At 40.6% G+C, this 21,739-nt stretch overlaps 2 protein-coding genes across 7 annotated transcripts in view; one reads left to right on the forward strand and one right to left on the reverse strand.

The window, feature by feature from the left end:
• Fam185a (family with sequence similarity 185 member A) overlaps nucleotides 1-17,918 on the reverse strand; it is a 54,986-nt gene extending 37,068 nt beyond the window's left edge. For all 3 annotated transcript variants that reach the window (XM_034500227.2, XM_034500226.2, XM_076932138.1), the window contains exons 1-4: nucleotides 17,391-17,918; nucleotides 14,344-14,453; nucleotides 11,731-11,823; nucleotides 6,935-7,073 (exon numbers count right to left, since the gene is read on the reverse strand). In XM_034500227.2, the coding sequence (XP_034356118.1) occupies nucleotides 6,935-7,073; nucleotides 11,731-11,823; nucleotides 14,344-14,453; nucleotides 17,391-17,799 (751 nt within the window). In that variant the 5' untranslated portion in view covers nucleotides 17,800-17,918. The remainder of the gene's footprint in view (nucleotides 1-6,934; nucleotides 7,074-11,730; nucleotides 11,824-14,343; nucleotides 14,454-17,390) is intronic.
• Nucleotides 17,919-18,081: 163 nt separating this feature from the next.
• The window catches only part of Ccdc146 (coiled-coil domain containing 146), a 124,074-nt gene continuing 120,416 nt past the window's right edge, over nucleotides 18,082-21,739 (forward strand). For all 4 annotated transcript variants that reach the window (XM_034500229.2, XM_076932128.1, XM_076932130.1 and 1 more), the window contains exon 1: nucleotides 18,082-18,409. The gene's annotated coding sequence lies outside the window, so the exon portion shown is untranslated. The remainder of the gene's footprint in view (nucleotides 18,410-21,739) is intronic.

A 21,739-nucleotide genomic window follows, 5' to 3' on the forward strand; every position in this document is an offset into this window, starting at 1 on the left:
CCTTCGGATGGTTCTGAGGTGGTACATGGGAGAGATGGGAAGGAGGGCCCTTGCTATCTGCATGTCACAAGGCTAAATGCTAAGAATTTAAGAGATGAAACATGATCTTTTCTCTTGAGGGGTTTATAACTAAGCAACAATTTATAGACAATGGAAAGCCAGAGATAAGGGGAGGATATTTTAGTCAAGTAATGAAAGATTGAGTGGGGGGCGAGAGATTGATTTTAAAATGCTGGGGGAAGCATCATATCTATATTTCATATAGAATATAAAGGCATGGTAATTATGACCCAAGGCTCTGATACAGGTCTCAGGGGTATAAATGGTTTAGAACCATACATAACAAATGTGAAGATTCATGCAACTCTGGGAGGGAAGGCAGAGTCCCAAGCAGGAAGTTAAATGTGTTTCTAATAAACCACTATCACCACATGAGGGTGATGGGCTTGAAGACGGCAAGGCTAGAGGCATAACTACTGGTCCAATAAGAGGAGGCATAGTCTGTGGGAGGCTGGAAACCAAAGGAAAAAGGTGGGGGAGTCTGAAGAAACATTTAGAAGATTTATGAAACTTAAATTTAGTGGCTGAGTAGAAGGAGATGAGAGGAGAATTAAGACTAAGTCATGGATTCACAGCATGGGGCTATGGTAACATGGAAACCTGCAACTATAAATAGAGAGATTCTGGATGAGGTCAGGAGGCTGCAGAAGGGCTAGGAAAGACATTAGACATGAGATGAGAGTCTGAGAGGCCTGCGGAAATCCATGGCTATGTGCTATGTGTATGTGAGATAACACTCGGGAGGTCAGGACTAAAAATACAAACTGAATCATCAAGATGCAGGAGTGGTTTGGACTCAAAAATACACAACATTCAGTGGGACAAAGATATACATAAGCCTCGAGAATACCAACATTAGAGAGACAGAAAAAAGAAGTGTAGATGTTTATGAAAGAGTTATCAGAAGACATGATACCTGTGTGCTTCTCCTCCTCCCTTCTTAGGACATGCTGAACCATCTATGCCACCTCTGTAGTAGACAACATCTGTAAACATTCTGTCTAGGGGCTTATGGGAAGAGGTAACATATACACACACACTCCAATTTACCAAAGGCCAGCTTTTACTCAGAGTTGTGTAGAAAGGCTTCTTAGAACTATATGTTGGATTCTTTCAGCTCTGAGAAAATCAGTTTAAACCTTTTAAAAAAGAAAAGCAAAACTAAATAAATCCTGAACAGGAGGGTCTTAGATATATTCTCAACATTTATATCTATTTTTAAAAGATGCTCAGAAATAGCAACATGTTTTCTCACAAAAACAAGTTTTCAAGGCAGAAGCTGACCAGGCTGGCCTGCCCTCACTCCTCTGGGTGTACTCAGCCAGCCTAGGGGGCCAGCGTCACTTCAGGGAGGGAAGGGATACACAGTGAGGGAGAGATGGAAGTGATAGATGAAAGTGAGAGTAGTGGAGTTGTGCACACACTGTGCAGAGAGGCAGCACAGGTGATGTGACACCTGTGATGGGCGACAGAGGGCTGAGGTCCATGGTGACCATGTCATTTGTTGCCCAGTGAGGTCAACAGGCTAGTGTACGGCAGCCCAGAACTTAAGCAGGTACAGACTCAGCCCCTGAACAAGCTACCCAGCTGCAGAATCATCCTAGCTCTGGGCAGAGGCCTGAGATGAGGAACAGTCCACTTTCTACAGTAGACCTTGGAATTACCACCATGTCCCATGATGCTGCTGAGGGCATGCATGGGTCAGTGGTCCTGATGTAGCTGGGGTCCAGGTTGATGGTGAGGACCATTTTGTCACCTGATGACATGTAGATGTTTGTGGCCTGCGCCATAGCCTTTGTCCATGTTGATGTCCTTGGGCCATGCAGTCCCCAGGGACCATACTGATGTGAGTGGCCTGAGCTGCCACCTGAGACCACAGTGGTGACCATGCTGTTAAAGGCTGGGTCTGAGGTCCTGCTACAAGATGAAGTCTGAGTTGATATCCATGACTCATGTCACCTCTGAGGACCAGTAGAGGTCCTTGTCCTGCGTTGCTGCCTGAAGCCATGTTTATGTTTGTGGGCCATGCTGCTGCTAGGGGCCATAGGGGCCTGAGTGCATGGCCACAGAGGGGTCGACAGCCTTAATGTGGCCAGGTCTATGTTGATGTTCATGGCCTGTGCTATCACCAAAGGGCATAAAGATGTCCTTGGTATATGCTCAGCTTGAAATCATGTTTATGTCCATGGGTAATGCTGCCACTGGGTGCCACATTGATGTGGGTGACTTGCATGGCCACTTGAGGCTATTGTGATGTCTGGGTCAGTGATGTCACCAAGGGCCATGTCTGGGTCTGTGGTCTTACTGCAGCTGGATCTATGTTGATGTTCTTGGCCCATTTTGTCACCTAATGCCAGGCAGATGTCCATGCTGTATCCAGAAGCCATCTTGGTATCCATGATCTCAGCTGCATCAAAGGGCCTTATCTGGGTCTGTGGCCCTACAGCAACTGGAAGCCATTAGTGGTCTATGCTGACACCAGAAACCATGGGGACCATGCTCCCATAGTCCATAAAGAGTAAATAAGTTACTTTTGCAATGATATCAGTGATAGCTTAGAGAGGAAGCTAACATAGAGCATTCTTAAAAATTGTGATAGGATGCTGGAGCACTGCCCTCCACAAGAGATGACTTCCAGCAGGGATGCGAGAGGGAAAGTATTGTTTTATTTAGAGTAGGACACAGAGAGTTTGGCCATGCCACAGTGAGTATATAGGTGACATAAACTGATCTTTTTTTTTCCCCTGTGGGGGAGGTCATAAGGGTGAGGGGCAGAAAAGGACTGGGAAGTCCTTGATAGGACTATATGGTATTAAATCCCCAAAGAATCAATAAAAATATGTTGAAAAAAAAAAGTTTAGGATCTTAAGATAGCTTGCTTAAATATAGCCAATAGTTTTATAATTTGTGTTATACAACCACCTGCTGACAGGGTTAGAACAGAGAGTTCAGGGTCTTACTAAGGTGTGGACCCTTACCTGCCCCTCCTCTCTCCATCCTACCTCCACACTCTAAGTTTCAACAGCACAGGCCTACAAGCTCTTGGAACAAGAATAGAGGCCAGGTAATCACAGTAGAGGGAGCAAGAAATATAGCAAGTGATTTAAAATAGTCAAAGCACTGGGTGTAAGGAATGAGGCAGGGTTTCTTTCTAATCTCTTGTCTGTACTGGAAAACAAACAAAGTTAAGGACCAAAGACTAGAGGGAGAAGCTGGCTGAATAACATGGAAGTAATTGAATAAAATTCTCCTCATATTCCTGTTTACCAATGTGCCAAAGTTATAAAAGGAGTTGTGAGATAGTTGCTTTGACATAGAGTGACAATGGACAGCACTGGGAAATAGGTGGGACGGGACTGAGGAAGTGAAATGGAAGTCCTTTCAACTGTGTATTCTTTAAAGATGGCTGCCATTTCTTACCCAACTCTGCACCCCTGGCTCCTAGAAACCTGGCACACCGTAGCTAGTCAATAAATGCATTGAATGAGTAAACCTGACCATGCAGAGCCTCCTTCATACCTGAAGGGCTTATGTTCATAGATGCCGAGAAAACCACTGGCAGGCAGCCCTTTGTGGACAGTCCTCTTTGGAAACTGCTTCAACTGAAGACAGCCATCTTGGCCCAAGATCACACTCCTTCCTGGAGCAGCTGGGATCTAATGACCTGGGATACAAAGCTCCAGTTTCCCTCACTACAACTTGAGACAACTCTGAGGAACCTTGCCAGCTTCAGAATTGTACTTGGAACTGCTGAAAGTCTATCCAGGTCTGGCTTCTCCATGGAGATGGGGCTTCTTTCTTTGACATGGCCCAGGGTCCAAGAAGTCTCTCCAGTAAACACACTGCATTCTTATTTCCATCTGAGTGTTCTTTCAGGGAAACCCTACCTGAGGCAACAGTGCACAAGAGACCTATATTTAAACCATGTAAGGAAGTACATGACTTTATATTAAAGCCAATAAATATTCAAAGACCTTACAAAAAAAGGGGCAAACTCTAATAACTAGCAATATTTATTCAGTGACTTTAATCATTAGATCTAGAAATGTGTTCAATAAGTGGTAAGTTTCCCCAAATTCCATTTTACCTTACTAAAGTGAAAGAAATAAAATATTTTTTTTCTTTTTCTTTTTTTTTTATTAGATATTTTATTTACACTTCAGATGCCATCCCCTTTCCCCATTCCCCCCCCACTTAGAAAACCCCTATCCCATGCCCCCTTTTCCTTTTTGCATTTATACATTTTTTTAAAATAATGTTAATCATAAGCGTTATAAGTTTGGAATTGTTCAATCAGAGGTGTAACCCACTGACCGACCTAGATATAACAACTATCTTTGACTGGTGGAGATACATGAATATCTGCCTCCCTGTCTCCCCCCTCTTTCTCTCTTTCATCACCTAGCTTCTCCTATCCTTCTTCTCCTCCTCTTTTTACTCCTTTTCTTCCTCTCAGTACTCCTCCTACCTTAGCTCCTCCTACAAATCACCCTTCCTGTTAAAATGAAACTTTTCTCTCAAAATACAATTAGAGCATAATTATGCCAAGAAATAAAATATTTAAAAAGCATTAATGCATTGAGTATGAACATTGCATAAAGCAGAATAGAAAACAGCTGTTTTTCCTATAGTGTTGGTTAATCAATATCTATCTTGGTAAGGAATTGTTTTACCCCAAAACCTACTTGGTGTTTTATAATTATTTATATTTATAATACTAATACTATTTATAATACTAATATGTTTTTTCTACCAAATTCAATAGAGGCCAGATTAGACTAGAATAAAAGTAAATAAATGCAGGTTTAACTGGCCTAACTCCCTAGTTGATCCACCAGTCCTAGAACAGGGCTGAGGAAAGGCAGGGAGGCTTTATAGCTCTCAGGCGAGGTGTGCGAGGTGTCAGCTAGGAGCTGGACTGTACCTGAGCAATGGTCAGAAGCTAGGCAGGTGGGAGGGCATTCGCTTAGGCTGGTCATGTCAGAAAGCCAGGTTGCACTGGCTGCCAGAAACGTCTTTTGGTGCCATTCCTTTAAGAGTTATTTCATGCCGGGTGGTGCCGGTGCACGCCTTTGATTCCAGCACTTGGGAGGCAGAGGCAGGCGGATTTCTGAGTTCGAGGCCAGCCTGGTCTATAGAGTGAGTTCCAGGACAGCCAGGGCTACACAGAGAAACCCTGTTTCGAAAAACCAAAAAAAAACCCCAAAAGTTATTTCAGTGCAGGCTGGGTTGGGAGGAGGGCAGATGGGTTTTCCCAGCTTGTACTTGAGCAGGGGTGAGTGGTGGTCTCCAACCAAACCTTAGTTGTGATCACCATAGAAGTGAGTCATTTAAAATATGGAATTAGAAATTATTACTACTGACTACTGCATTACTACTCGTGTGTAGCTCTAATCACCTACGAATGCTTTCTTTTTTACACAGCAGACTACTTGCTGATTAGTTACTTGCTAGCATGACTTGCAGTAAACATAGTTTAATACAACTTAATCATCTGTGCTCACTTCTAAGATGTGGGAGTACTGCCAAAATGTGTGGACACTGCTATTCAGCCTCACTAAGCAGTGAAATGAGTGGGCCGTGTGTGGTGAAACGTTCAAGTCCACACTTCCTGCAAGAAGGCCCAGCAGGCACTCAGCAGATGTGCACATACTGTACTTGTTTCAAGGATTAAGTGGGTCTTAATACTACCCCTATGTATTTCAGAACATACACCTGGATTTGAATCATCTGCTCGGTGGAAATATAAAACAGCAGAATAACACCGACCACCAATAGGCCTTTGGCCAGATTATCTCAACACTATCTGTTCTTGCTTTCTCTTTCCAGAACGCAAACATTAAGTAATGTTGCTCTCTGTGGATATCACAAGAGAACAGAGACAACTGAAATAGCACATTGCTAAGAGGACCTGTGCCAGGAAAAATACACATTTATTGTGGATAGCCCTGGCCTTATATTTTGATACTAATTCCCCTTTCCTCTGAAGGACTGCAGAGGAGGTGTGTGTCATTACACAAGTAATTTCTAGTGAACCTTCTGCCCATCTTAATTTGTAAAATAAAGGCTGGAGCCAGTGACTGGGCAGAGGAAGGGGAGGTGGAGAAATAAAGGCTGGGGAGAGAAGAGAGAGAGGCTGACTGGAAGAAGGCAATGGAGGAGGAAGATGATGAAGGAGAGGACGACTGGGAAGCAGGAGGTAGAAGGAGGTAGGTAGAAGGACAGATGCAGGGTCTGGAAAACCCACAAGTTATAAGGGTCTCATAGCTGGGGAACAGAGTAGTATAGGGGTATCTGCCCAATCTAGGCTTATAGAATATATTCATAATTACTGAGTTGTGTTTTCATTGACTAGTCCTATTCGGGTTGGAGATTTAAATATCTCCCACTATACACATTAATGTAGTGTACCCAAAATTAGTATCATAGAGCCTCTATAATTTGATCTACACAAATGCTTAATTCATTTACCCTCTCATATCATGAAAAGTAACCACTAGAATTCCCTTTTTATTAGCACTGCTTTTATTTTATCTCTTGGATTTCATCTCTTGAATATTGTTCCTTCTTATAAAAATATGTTTAAATATCAACTACTGGGGCTGGAGAGATGATACATATATGTGCACACACACTAAAATAATAAAAATATTTTTAAAAAATCGGAACTATTATTAGCTTTATATATAACAGCATAATTTCCAAATTCTCTTCAAAATTAAATTAAATTAGCTTGTAAGTCATTTTACTTTTACAGATTTTTTTTAAAAGATGGCTATTCTACAATTAATGATCCTTCTTTAACTATACAGTCATCTCTTAAATTTTATGGCATGTGGAAAGCCTGAGATACATTAGGCCTTTGTCAGCTTACCATGAACATTTCCTAATGCAATATCCCCAGCAGCAGAAGACAGAAATGAAGACTCTGTATAAAGATACTTGGCTTGAAGCAAACCATTCTCCGTAGATATAGTAACACAACTTCCCTGAAGTTTATCTATATTCACAGTCTAATAAAAGAGAGACTATAATCAGTTCATTATAAAACAAACTGTAAACAACCAAAACAGTTCATCTAGAACAGTGGTTCTCAACCTGTGAGTCACAACCCCCATAGGGGTTGCATTTCAGACATCCTGCACATCAGATATTTACATTATGATTCATAACAGTAGCAAAATTACCATTATGATGTAGCAACAAAATAATATTATGGTTGGGGATCATCACAACACGAGGCACTGTATTACTGTATTAAAGTTGAGAACCACGGCTCTAGAGTAAAGACCAACTTCAGGAGAAATATACAGTCACTTTGACAACTGCAGGATAGTGAGCAACACGCATTCTCTGTGGATAGGGAATAAAGCCAATATGCAATTCCTCCGTTGATTTATGCCTTCTTTACTTTCTCTGAACAATGTTTGTTATGTTTTCTATGTAGACTTTGTCTTATTAGTTTATTCCCATCAGATATTTGAAAAGTGCTCTTACACAATATCTCTTAAAAGTTTGTTATCTTGACTTTTATATTTGACCTTAATCTAGCAACCACAATAAACTCACTAATTCAAATAATTTATTTGTATTAGGAAAAAATTCCACATGCATATTTATCTCCAAATGACAACTCAAGTCCTTTGTTTTTGCTTATATTATTCATTCTTATATTAGTTATGTTCTCTGTGCTTTTTTCATTCTTTTTCTTACATCTGGCTCTGACTTCCAATCCAGACTTCCAATCCAACAGTAAACAGTAGGACCAGATTAAGGAGCAGCTGCCTTTATCTTACTGTTTTTCTCAAAGGGAAATGCATAGCATCTTGGCAGGTAGCAGGATGCTTGTTACAGATGGTGTTGTGCATGTTAACTTTTACCTGACTAGAATCAAATGCACTGTTATCTCTATACAAATTCATGAATGCATTTTGATTCTGCTGAGATGCACAATTTCTCTCACTTGTTAACACAGTAACTATAACCTTCTGAAACATTTCCACTTTATATTAATAAGGTGGTAGCTTTCCAGTAAACAAAATGAGAGGACTTTTATGTTTATCCTTAAATTTCTCTGACAAAATTTGGTGTGTGTTTATGTTTCAAATATTGTTTACTACATAAAACAAAGACAGTAAGAGTTCCACATCATCCACCATGTGATAAATACATGCTCATACGAATGGGTTGGCACTGCACTCTCAATTACTAGGATTTCTTGCCACAGTTCTGCCCAGGAACAAAAAGCAGTACACCAGGGCATTTAAACAAACAGCATTACCGTTCTGGACACACTACACCAGAACCACCCCTTTTCCAACCCTTCCCAGAAACCATTAAGAACATTAACAAATGTTATTAAACAAGATTGAATTTCAAGAATGAAATATTAAAGACACCAGTACAGCACAAGAGAGAAGTGTACTCAGGAAGTCTTAGGACCTCTAGATTTACAATATGTAACTTTGTAATCTTCTATATTTTTTTATGAAGTATATAATATTGCTTTATAATCACTTGTTTATCTTAATTATGACAGGAACTTTTACTTTAAATCTAGTTTCAACAAATCTGTCACCAAAAGGGGGGTGGCATTTTACTTATAAATGGATTTACCATGATACAAATTTAATGGATACAAATGTTTTACGTTCCACAGGCTTACAGTGAAGGCACAAAACAGGAGACAAAAATAGCTTTGCCTACAAAGTCCGCTCTAGAAAACTTGCTTAGTATTCATGGTTTCACACTTTCCAGAAATTTCCATAAAACAGGCAACAAAATGCCATGTTCTGGACTTTCAAGAGAGAATGGGGCTGTTTTAGGGAACACCAAAAGATGAACACCCAAGTATTTGAAAGATACTGAGTCAGCTAAGGAGTGCTTGTGCTTAGATTCTGCTCACCAACACAGTAAATAAAGCTGGATTTCCAGGCACTCTTTATGCGCATGTGGAAAATGCCAAGGATCTGTACTGCTCATTAAAAACTCAATGTGTCCCTAGGAAGCAAGAAGACACCCAGCAAACTAAAGCAAATGAAAGCAACAAATGCCAGCACACACCCCAACACCGTGGAGTTGTCAGTCACTCCACACACACCCCAACACCGTGGAGCTGTCAGTCACTCCACACAATTCTCAGGAACAAAAAGTAGGGCCACATACCCTGAACCATATCAGACACCAACTCAAACAACTAATCTTGGGTTAGCACAGTTGACAGCAAAACGCTAATAAAATCTTATTTATACTCATAATATTAGTGGATAAAATGTCACATGTAGACACCCTAGATTGAACGGTATACTCTGATTTGTAACAAAAGTTATTTAAAGAGAGAACAAAAGGGAGTTCAGAAAACAAATACCTTCCTGAGAGGTACTGCGAAAATTAATTATCTAGTTTGTTGGGTCAGCAAGGTAATACTTGTTGGGAGCCGACTTTTAGCAGAAAGCAGCTATCATCCTTGCAACCATCTCGATCCATATACCCTGACAAGAGACTTGTTTACAACAGCCTACAACAGCTGAGCACGCTCTGGTAAACATCTTGTTTTTCCCACATATCTTGTTTTGTTGTTTAGTGCTCCCAGCTGCATGGTGCACATGGTAACTGTCTTCAGCTGTGTTCCCCTGCTTATGCTTATAAATACCCAGGATTTCCTTGCAAGAGAGGAGACAGTAAACGAGAAACGAGACTTGGTCACACACTCTGGTTTGTCACCATTCTTCACTTCTCTTCCCCTTCTTCCCCCACTCACTCTCTTGCTAGACTCTGACCCCCGAACTGGAGCAGCAGCTTGGTCCAGGACATTTTGGCCCCCAAAGCGTGAGGCAGAGCGGTCCAGTACAAATACTTCCATCCGTTTCTCCAACAGTGAGAAGCAGGTCCAGGGAGGTGAGGCACTGGCTATCTCTCCTGTGGGTCTTTTACCTTTTTATCCTTACTATAAGCAAGCCTGTATCAGATCAGCCACAGGCAAGGCCCTGTGCTAGCACTAAACATGTACTGATGCCTTCCTAACCATGTTCTCAGGTAGGTCCATTACCATTACCCCACTTTCCAGAAAACTGAGACACAAATGTCAAGTGACTTGTCAAAAGTCACAAAATTAAGTAAATGGTTGAGTCAGGAAGTTTAATTCTCAATGTGTGCTCTTACATAGTGAGTATTTTGTTTTTAGAGGAGGAGAGGCCTTTGGTCCTGTGAAGGTTTGATGTTCCAGTGTAGGGGAATTCGAGGGCAGAAAGGCAGGAGTGGGTGGGTGGGGAAAACCCTCATAGAAGCAGGGGAGCGGGGATGGAATAGTGGGTTTCTGGGGGGAGGGAGGAACCAGGAAAAGGGATAACATTTGAATTGTAAAGAAAGAAAATATCCAATAAAATAAATAAATTAAAAAAAACATAAAAAGTTGAAAATAAAATATGACTGACAAAACTAAAGGTCATCTCCAAGGGTAGAGACCTAAGGCTACAGGATCTTGAAACACTTTCCTAGTTTAATTTAAACTATGTATTTAAAAGTTTGGTTTAAATAGCTTCCCACAGATTCTCAGAAAGCACTGATGGGAGATTAACACAGTAGAAACAATGCTACAATCCACCTTGTTTACCTGAACTGGCAAAGCACCAGTAGATAGCTCAGTGGGTAAAGGCAGCTGCTGTCAGGCCTGGCACCCTCAACTGCATCACAAGGCCCCACATGGCAAAAGGAAACAACCAACTCCTATAAGTTTTCCTCTGACCTTCATGTGTGCATCTTAGTGCACACGCACATGCAAATCATAATAAAATACAATTAAAAAATGTACCAACAATACTCTATGATACGCTCATAACCTTCATCATCTGATTTAGATTTTTTTCTGTTAAGATTTAAAACACTACTCGTCAGAATTGATCATCAGCAACTGAAAATGCACAGTCCCCAAATTTTAACCTTACTATTAACAGCATGATATAAAATAGGTGAGATTAAAAATACAAACCATTTTTCTTTAACAACGAATCTCTGTGGCAGGGGCTTGGGGGGGGGAGGGGAGGGTGCAGGTAGAGCTTTGGAGAGCAGGAGCTTTATCTCCCATCGCCACCTAGTGGAAATGCTGAAGAAGCTGACTTTCAGATGGTTCTGAAATGTCTATATGAATTCTCTGAGTTTATAATGTATTTTGAGCATAATGCTCACCCTACCTACAGTGCATCCCAGAGTCCCTCTGCAGCCTTCTCTCCACCCTCAACATCATGCTCTCTTTTCAAAACCCATGAGTCAGTCAGTGCTGTCCGTAAGTGACCCCCATTTCAGAATTTACCCTTAGGATGGCCATAAGGGAGCAGGTCTGGGAGAATATGGTACTCAAGTACACCCAGCACCTAAGCAAAATGCAATTCCCGTACTCGTGGTATTACTTAATGAGGTATCTTAATTCAAAACCATGAAAATAAAAGCCTCTTTAGATAAGTCAGAATTAAATATCAAGGGTTTAGTGAAGCTAACAAAACTAGATAACTATTAAAGGTATTAAATCACACTAAAATTAAGGTCCAAATATCAGCTTATTAAAGAACTAAATGCACTAAAAAAGAAAATACTACACCATAAATTTTGTAGCAGCTGCCGTTTGTGGGGGTCTCAAAATCTAAGTTGAAGTTACTGAAAGTGTTTAAATCTTACACTTTTATCTGATGCGTGAATATCTATATTTCCATAAACTGTTCCAAGACAGATCACATCGCCTCCTTTTGTTTGAACACGTAACTTTTGACTCTGAAAAACAAAAAAAACCCCACAGAAGGTAAGAAGAGTAAGCTTGCATGTAACTTTTTCTTCTGTGCATGTCCACAAAATAATCCAGGAATTTAAGCAAAGTATTGAAAAGACAAAAAGAAACTGTTCTCAAAAGGTTTTGGTTTACAGCGTTGCTAACTTTGTCATGGTGAAACAGATGTGAATCTAAAAACCAAGTTACCAATGAATTTTTAGAAAGATCTATTTCCAAAGTAACTCTGCTTTTAGATCTGAAGCTGACCTTAAGTGAATTTCCTGAGTGTCTTTGAAACTCATGACTCATGTTCATTTGTTTAGAAAGATCATGAGATTTTTCCAAAGAGGCCTATGGCTTAAAGACACTGACATTGTAATCTGAAGCTCACCTACTTCCCACACAACATGAAAAGATTTGTAAAATGAAAAGAAGTCAGAAATTATTGGGGGAAATTATTGTGCTACATTTTTTAAAACTGCAAATGTGTGACATTCACTTACTTTATCCCTTAAAAATGCTGACTAAATGCCACATTCCCACGTGTCTTCCTAGCCAATAGAGAGCTGGGATGAGTGATGTAAGGTCAAATCCCGGCTCGACTACTTTAGCTGTGTGTTCCTTCCTGAGTGAGTTTGTAGGCCTTCTGGTGCCTCTTAGTTTCCATTCTTGACAAATGAAGATGCTCCAAGGATAAACAAGGCTTACCTGAGATTCTTAGTACCTACTAACTATTCATTAACAGTAAGCATTGTTATTAAAATGCTATTTTATACATACATAACCCTATGTATGAGGTTAAATAAGTGAAAGACATATTAAGAGATGATGACTAATTTAAGATGATATTGTACCATAGTTTTAAAAACCTAGGCAAGCTATCTTATCACAGTGTCCGCATTTAGGAGTGTAAGTTAGTTAAGGATACATTGCAAGAATAATTCTCTTAGTACAAGGGTAGTGTCTTAGTTTCTTTCTCTGCTGCTGAGATGAACACTGACCTAAACCAACACTGGGAAGGAAAGAGTTTACTTGGGTTAAAGATTACAGTTCATCATGGAGTGAGGCTGAGGCAAGGAACTACCCTAAGCAGGCATGTAAGCGGAGACCATGGAGGGCTGCCTGTTAGCTTCCTTCGCCTGCTTTCTTAGATAGCCTAGGACCACCTACCCGGGGTGGCACAATCCACAGTGGGCTGGGTCCCCCCACATCAATTATTAATGAAGAAAATGCCCCCACAGACTTGCCTACAGGCCAGTCTGATAGTCAGGCCCTCAATTAAGGCTCCCTCTTCACAGGGGGGTCTAATTTGTGCCAAGTTGCCATAAACCAGAAATACAAGTATCAGCTTTATGTCTTCTAATTCTTTTTTGAGCTATATTATTTGTAAAGACTGTGAGTTAATAGCTTTATTTTCTCTTAACAAGTCTTCCACAGAACAAATACAAAATAAAGAAAGGATTAAACTCTATCTTGAAATTACTGAAATTAATTCACCAAAACTGAAGCATCATTGAGCGTATAAACATTTCTAAGGAAGAAAAGAAATTACAGTACTCTTATTCAGTTAGTCACTCAAGATGAAAATTTTATTACATAATGTTTCTGTTTAAAAGAACTCAAACGAAACTATATGCTAAAAATGCTATCTGGGGTATTCTTAATCTTTTATGACGTTTACACAATTAGTTCTTTTAAGTTGCCTCATTTACAGACAGGCAGGAAAAGCGGGTGTACAAATAAAAATGGACAAATGAACCAATGAGATGAGAACAGGATGTGTCAATCATTCTCATTAATGTTTTTAAAGTTAAAGCCCTAAAACAATAACACAAAGATGACGAAGTTCAACACAAACCTGTCAAAGAACTGGTTTAATCCTGCAAATTCCATGACAATTAGAAAGAACAACAACCTTCCCTAGAGAGTATATTTTGAAACACTTATGGCTAAGACCAATCTCATTTTAAAGAAAATGAAATGTAAAAATGTTAATCACAAAACAGAATCATCTGCTGCTCTGCAAAACTGCCTAATCCTCTGGTAAAGAGCTTCTGCTATAGTAAAAGTTTCAGTAAAATAGTCATATATTTTAAGTACAGTTATAGAACATAAAGACTTTGTTAGTTAATAACTAGAAGAAAATGAAAATGTACTTTGCATCAATGAAGCTTTGGTTTTAAATTAATTTCAGTAATTTCAAGATAGAGTTTAATTTTTTTTAAAGTACATTTTTTTTTAGTACTTGTTTTTAAGTTCATTTGTTTTAAAGTATCTCAAAATCCTAAAAATATACTTTGGAGTTTCACTACACTTTGAAAGGAAGTCTATAATAATAATTATATTATAATTACGTAAAACTTCCAAAGTTGGTATGACATTTATGCTTTTTTAAGGCAAAATTTTCTGAAGACTCTCGGAAAGATGAAAGTGAATAATCTAAATAACACATTAAGCTTTGTAGTTTGATACAGTATTTTACAGTTTGTAGCAGTAAAGAGTTTTTGCAACTGGAACAATGTTACCTTCACAGACTGCAAGACGCTGGTCCCCTGCTCAGTGTTAATCTCACAGCTCTCACATTCTATATTGTGCACTTTCACAGAGCCAGTCCCTGATGACTCAATGTTCAAATCTAGAAGCAAAAGCAGAAAGAAGGAAAAAGTCAGAGCCTAGGCCTCAGGGTATTTTAATATTCCCTAGATACCCAAATCCTCAGGGATTCGCTGCAGTACTTAGTCGGAGATCAGAATGGTTTTTCCTGAGGCAGCAGGATCAAAGGTGGGGCTTTCTGACAGCTTGTACCATCTAGAGAGAGGCAATGCTACAAGAGGGAATAAAGGAGCTGAGCCAGCCATTTGTTTTTCCAGACATGGTTTCTCTGTGTAGCCCTGGATGTCCTGGAACTCACTCTGTAGACCAGGCTGGCCTCGAACTCGGAAATCCGCCTGCCTCTGCCTCCCAAGTACTGGGATTAAAGGTGTGCGCCACCACTGCCCGGCTGAGCCGACCATCCTTGTAGATAGGTACTCATGTCTCCTGGAGAGTATCTTAGAAGCCCCATGCCACCAGAAGAACACACACAAATGAGTAAGGACACAACAGTGAAACTAACAAGTCATCAAATGTCAGCTGAGTCAGCTTGCCTTGTCCTATAGTCCTCTAATTGAAAGAATATAGCAATAGCATGAATCAGTGGATATGACCATGACCTAAGCTTTCAAATTCTACTCTACCCTTTCATAACCCCAATATGGGGGAATACTGCCACATAATTATATCACAAGGTACTTGCTGTAACTTTTAACAACCAGAACCACTTTTTAAAAACCTAGTGATAGGAAGAATTAAGGCCACAATATTGTGGATAAATAAGAGTGCACTTAAAGAAAATTTGGAAAATGGGGATTGACAGGTAGCCTTCTCAGCTGTAATTTAATGTGTTTGTTACCTTAGATATCTCTTTATCAAAACAAAATAATTGCTAGGCATTGCGGTGCATGCCTTTTATCTCAGTATTTAGGAGGCAGAGGCAGACAGTTCTCTAGTACAAAGTCAGCTTGGTCTACACTGAGTTCCAGGACAGCCAGTGTTCTGTAAAGAGATTCTGTCTCAAAAAACAAAACAAAACAAACAGCAATAACAAAGATTAAAAAGTGACAATGAATATGCAATTGTATTAATATTAATGATTTCCTTTAAGCTGGAATACAGAAATGAATACTATTGTCCTGTTACTTTGGTATGATAAAACCATTTGGTGAAGGAACCATTTGGTGAAGGAAAGGGTTTATCTCCTAGCTTATAGTCCACCATGCAGGAAAGTCAGGACAAACTCAGGGCAGAAACTGAAGAAGAGATCACAGAAAAACACCATGAGTCTCTCAGCTTCCTTTTTTCTTTATACAACCCAGGACCAATCGTTGTGGAAATGCTTCTTGATTAATGTAGATGTGCCTATAGGTCAAGCTGATGAAGGCATTTTCTCAATTGAGGCTTTCTTTCCCAGGTGACTCTAGCTTGTGTCAAGTGGACAAAAACCTAACCATCACAATTATGTTCCCCCAAAGGGAGTTATTGAGACCTAATGCCACAATTTTAATCATTACAGTATGAATCTCCTCAATTGCATGGCAATGGGTTAAATTAGCAACAATACAGGGAATGAGAGGAGATGAGAGTACATTAAAAAGCCAAACACTGATACAAACAGAACTGCCCAACTGAGTCTTGTCATACAGCAAGAAACTATACAGAGAAAGAATGGGATTCTAACATACTCTCGCTTTGGGAAGTAGCACAGGAATTAAGGCTAGAAACAGCAGTAGTAATGGGTCACTCTGACAAGCTGGAGGAACAAATATCAATAAAAGCAATAAATATTAATAAAATCTAATAAATGTAGATTTGAGGGCCTATGGAATTGAGACAGTACACTGGAAATAGGCCTCTAGCGCTAGAAAGGAGCAATGAGGTGATTTGGGAAAGCAGCAGAGGTAATATCTCTTATAGGAGCTTATAGGAGCCTTATAGGAGCTGTTTTACGTTTTGCTTCTCTCCTTTGACACTCATCTTATCCTGCTCTGTGGTAAAGCCCTACCAGCACCTTGACTTTGGAGGCACGGTCTCTTATTCATTTAGGCTAGTTAGAAGTTGAGAGGCAAAAAGCGTAATGGCAGAGCCATTCCAGTCAGCTCAAATACTAACCCTGCCTTTGTATTTAAGATGGAAGGCACTTAAAAAGAAAATTCCATAATGCCACCATGCACGGGACCTTTCCTTTGTTCAGTTACACTGTGTATCTTATGATACTTCCTTTACTTCAATGTCCTCATCTGGTGACAAAATCATCCACCCAACCGAGGAACTGTGAAGGTTAATTAAAAAAATTATAAGAGGAGGTAAACCGTGCTATTGCTATCATCAGCAACATCATCCTTCAGTTCCAGGAAGAATGGAAGCCTCGAGAACCCTTTCTAAAAGTATGTGTGCTCGGCGGTTTGCATCTGGGACATAACGGGACCCAGATACCTAAGAAATACGTTTTGCAAGTACCATTATGAATTTTCACGGGCAGTCTTAACTATGTGTCTTGCTTCAAAGTTTGTTATTCGCAGAGAATTTACTTATGCCTAAATGAATAAACACCTACTAGCCTGGGTGCCTGTCGGAAAGCAAGTTTTTGTTGTTGTTGTCGTCGTTGCACCCCCTCCCTCCCCGCCCCCCACCCCCCACCCCCCAGGTTAGCTGGAAGCGTCTACACATGGAGCTGACTAGGGACCAGAGCCCCAAGATGTGGACTACCAAACCACTGGATAGCTATCAGGAAACCTCAACTCTGAACGATGATAATGACTGTGACAAAGAACATGGGGGCTCCACAATGTAATTAGATTCGGATTATTCCAATACAAGCTTCCATTCGGTTTTAATTTTCCTCCTTAATTGGGAACCTAAGGCTTAAACACTATTCAAGAACCCAAGAGGGTTGCTTCAGAAAAGAGACCTCCGGAAAGGGCCAATGAGGCGAGACAGTAGTTTTGAGACCCAAACCCTTTTTCACTTCACTTGCCAAACTTGACCGGTGTGTTCACCTCCACCGACGCCTGGGGATCGATGTCGTCTGACAGAATGGCCATCTCCTGCCGAGCAGCGTCATACTTGACCTGCAGACTGTCCAGGCCGCGCACCTCGCGCCCTCGGCCACACACCGCCACCTGCACGCGGTCGCCGTCCGGGTGCGCGAGGGGATCCAGGAGCCTCACGGCCAGGTGGCATGGGAGCCGCGTCCTCAGCCGCCCAAACGGGCTCACCTGCAGCGTCCACTCCCTCAGAGCCCCGCGCGCCAGGCCGGCCCCATGGTCGTCGGGCGCCGATCCCCGCCGCTCGGCCTCACCGGAGCCGCACGTCCGGACCCTGAGAGCTCCGAATAAAGCGCCAGCCCGCACTTGGGACGTGCAGCGAGTGAGGCGGCCGAACATGCTCTCCCTCGGAACCCTTCAGCTCGGCTCACTGGTCCCGGGACCACACGAACCACGAGCTGCCTCGGGTCAGTCACGTGGGCGACCGCCTGCGCGGCTCCGCCGAAAAAGAACGAGCCAAGTCCCAGCACAGTACTTAACGACTTAAATCTCAGCCTCAAAACAATCCGGATAAGAAAATTAAAACTTCAAAGCGCCTTTTTGAAACCCTGATCTGGACTAGTCAGCTATTCCCACCCCTTTGGCGGAGGCCGTAGGGATACGTAGTTCTAAACGAGCCAAACATTAAGGTATTCTGGTAGGCTTAAAACTACATATCCCAGGAGGCAGTGCGCTGTATAGAGAGTGACAAGAGCCGATTGGTAGAGGAGCACGGTTGCTTTTCCGTTACTTCAAGCCCATTGGCCAAGAGAGCAGAGAAAGAAAAAAAACTTAATCTAACTGACCAATGGAGAGAGTGGAAGGGACAAGATAACCTCAGCTGTGTGGTTACTTTGGATACCGAGGACGCGACTCTTAGGAAAGAGTGGAGTTTTGAAGTGAAACCCCAGGAACCAAAACAAACGGAGAAAAATAAGAGTCTAAATAAGGATCAGGACAAAAAGAAAGGGTAAGAAACAGCATGTTTATAGATGAGAATTAGATTCAAAGTTAGGAATACTTTCTTTAGGTGGTTATAACCAAACTTCACCAAACTAATGTGGACCCCCTGGGAACAGACCCATTCTGTTGCTTCCTCCCTTTTCCGCCCTTTAAGGGAACTCTCTCTTAGGTAGAAAATACTAGAAAAAGTGTTGGAATCCTGGCTCTTAACTGTAAGTAACCTTAAGCCAGTCATTGGTTGCCTTTGAGTCTTACTATTTGCTTGTAAAAAAGACGACAATATCTTCCTTGCATTGTGTTGAAGGTTTGTTTGTTTTTTTTTTTTTTTTTCCTCCACAAGTATCAGATGAAACAATGGACAACGAAGGTGCGCAGTCTACAAAACGATTAAAGTATTTTAGGAATGACATATTTCCAAGTTGCTAAGAAATTTGGAGACATTTGAACTTGTTTAGAGAGCAGTCTAGATCTCTTTCCCTGCAACTGATCCTTGACCTCTCTCTCTCTCTCTCTCTCTCTCTCTCTCTCTCTCTCTCTCTCTCTCTGTGTGTGTGTTTCTTTCTCTCCCTCCCCTCCCTCCCTCCCTCCCTCCCTCCCTCCCTCCCTCCCTCCCTCCCTCCTGTCCTCCCTCCTCCCCTTTCTCTCTCAGATCATAAGACTTGTTAGGGAATGCCAGGTTATTTTCTTGGCCCTGTTGGATTATCTATGCCACAAGGACCTCTATCTTTCGTTTTGATATAAAGATAAGACTAAACTAAGTAACTCTATAAGTTAACTCTTTCCTTTTTTATTATTCAGTAGGCAGTAAAGATAATGGAAAATCTGGGGTGTGGACATTATTTCAGCCGTTCTTGCCTACTCTTCTTTCTGTTTCTCCACATTCTACAAATAATTCCCTAAATTCCTTACGTACAGATTTAACTAATTGCAAGTCCAATGTGGTGATGTTCACGTGTAATTTTTCAGAATTTGGGAAGTCGAAGCAGAAGGATCTCAAATCCGAGGTCCATCTGGACTATATACTGAGAACTACTGTCTCAAATAAAATACAAAATAAGTAAAAATGATACCTTTAAAGATCGAAATTCTCAGACAAACATGTGACCTTCAAGTCTTGGAACCTGAAGTGATAGAGAGATAGGTAGACTGGGCTAAAGTTCCCGCAGCATTCATGTTATTCTCTTAGTGAAGACTATGGTAGTGGTGGTGGCAGTGCAGTAGCCTGCCCTGCTATTAGCTGTCTGAGAAGTCCCCTATCCTTAAGGACTTCCACCAAGGTAAAACCTATCCTTGACTTTGCTGGAAAAAAATGTTGGGAGAAGCTGGTGTGAAAGATGGTTTTTTAAAAAAAGATTTTAAACACAGGTTTAAGCAGCACAGGGGTTGATAGAGGTGATTGATCACTCACATATTGAAGAAGCACAGGGGTGATTGATCACTCAGAGAAAGAATGAGACATACCCAAGAGCACAGATGTAAACTTTTCAAGCTCCCTTTAGCTTTCCCTTAAATGCCTTAGCAGAAATGCTACAGATTCACTCTTTTTGGTGACTCTCAAGTTATGCTCAAAGGACTTCTAAGAAACTTCTTTAAAACATTTTCTCTCCTTTTTTTTTTTTTTAAATAAGTGAGATTATAGGATGGCTCTAGAGATATCTTGGATTGGATTACAGTTCTAAAATAAAACTGTGTGTCACAAGAATTGTAAAAGGGGGTTAAGACATGTCCTTTACTGGAAATAGGGTTTTTGGCAAGGTTTCTAGAAAATTGATGGTTTATAGCTGAGAAATAAGAAAGGCCACATATGTTTAGGTCTTACATGTGCTTCATTGCTTCAACAATCTACCTTGGAGATATCACTATAAAAGAAATATTGTCTTTGTATTGCTAACTTTCATAGATAATATTGTCAACTGTGTTAGAATTCTTCCTTTTCAGCTGATGAGAAGCACTGGTCAGGCTTTGGAATGAGGGCTCCTCTCTTTCCCATGTCGCCATCATTTTCTTGTGTTTCTATCCTGCCTCAGTAGGCTATAAAATGGATTTTATGATAAGTAAGAGCCCACCCAGTGAGTAACATCATTGGCTTTGGTTCCATGTGGACAAACATACTCGGATTAGTCTTCTAATTATCTTTTTAAAATGAAAACCCAGAGACATACTTTTTGAAATTTGAAAAAGGCACAAGCAAGTTGAGACTGCACTCTGATTTGCTGTGGAAGTGCTGCATATATTTGGACTAAATATTCATCCTTAATAAATTATCCTGTTTCTATAGTAATTTTTCTTTTTCTGAGAAAAATTAAATTAATAGACTTGGCAACTGAGCCATAATGATATCTGTGACACAGTAATTATTTCATTACTTTCAAATAAAGGAGCTGAAACATATTGAAACATTACTTTCCTGATTTTATGAGGTTGGAACCTGGGAATCTGATAGAGATAAGAATGATGTAAGATGTCCAAGTTACTAATGTCTAACAAGCTAATAAGTATCAGATCTGTCTTCACGTAATAGTGATGATAAATGCAGTTTTCAAAGCATGTCCCCATGCATTATCTCACTGTTTTCTCACAAAATGTTGTTAAGAAGGATAGTTATTATTCTCTCTGCAGGACAGCTGAAGAAATAGATTCAGAAACATAAGATAAAGCCTTTATGAACCCCAAAACTGTGGTTTTGGGGGATGAGAGCATTAAATTACAAATGTACAAGAATTTCTTGTCCTATATAACTACTTATTTATAAATTATTTGTCCACTGATGAGATGAGCCAATTCAAGACAGATTAGGTTGTATTAAATGCATGTTTATTGGGAAGCTGCTCCTGGGTGGGCAAGTTCATTGGCCCCAAGGAAGGAGGCTAGGGAAGTTGCCATGGGAAGGGAGGGAGAGAAGAAGGGGGAGAGAGAGAAAGAAAGAACACACACCAGAGAGAGAAGGAGAGCAAGGAGACCAAAATGTCTGGATTACATAGGGAGGAGCCTCTGGGGGAAGGGCAGCCCGGCCCCTGAGCTGGAAACTTCAGGGTTGGAGGCAGGGTCTGCCAGGTACTGGGGATACAGGCAGAACCTGGAGGCCAGGTCTGCTTTGATATATAAAATATGCACCTCAATCCCTTGTCCTGAGGTCTGAAACCAAACACTTATAGTTTGAAATAATTTAAAAATGTAAGTGCCCTCAAATAAGAGATTAATACTTAAATAAATTTTATATTTGTAATATTATAAAGCAATTTTAAAATAATATCCTGAAATAATCTATAATATAATATTGGGTAAAAGGGCACATACTAACCTTTATATATAGTTCAATCTCAATTCTGTAACAACA

This window comes from Arvicanthis niloticus, chromosome 4, assembly GCF_011762505.2.
Source record: "Arvicanthis niloticus isolate mArvNil1 chromosome 4, mArvNil1.pat.X, whole genome shotgun sequence".
NCBI classification, from domain to species: domain Eukaryota; kingdom Metazoa; phylum Chordata; class Mammalia; order Rodentia; family Muridae; genus Arvicanthis; species Arvicanthis niloticus.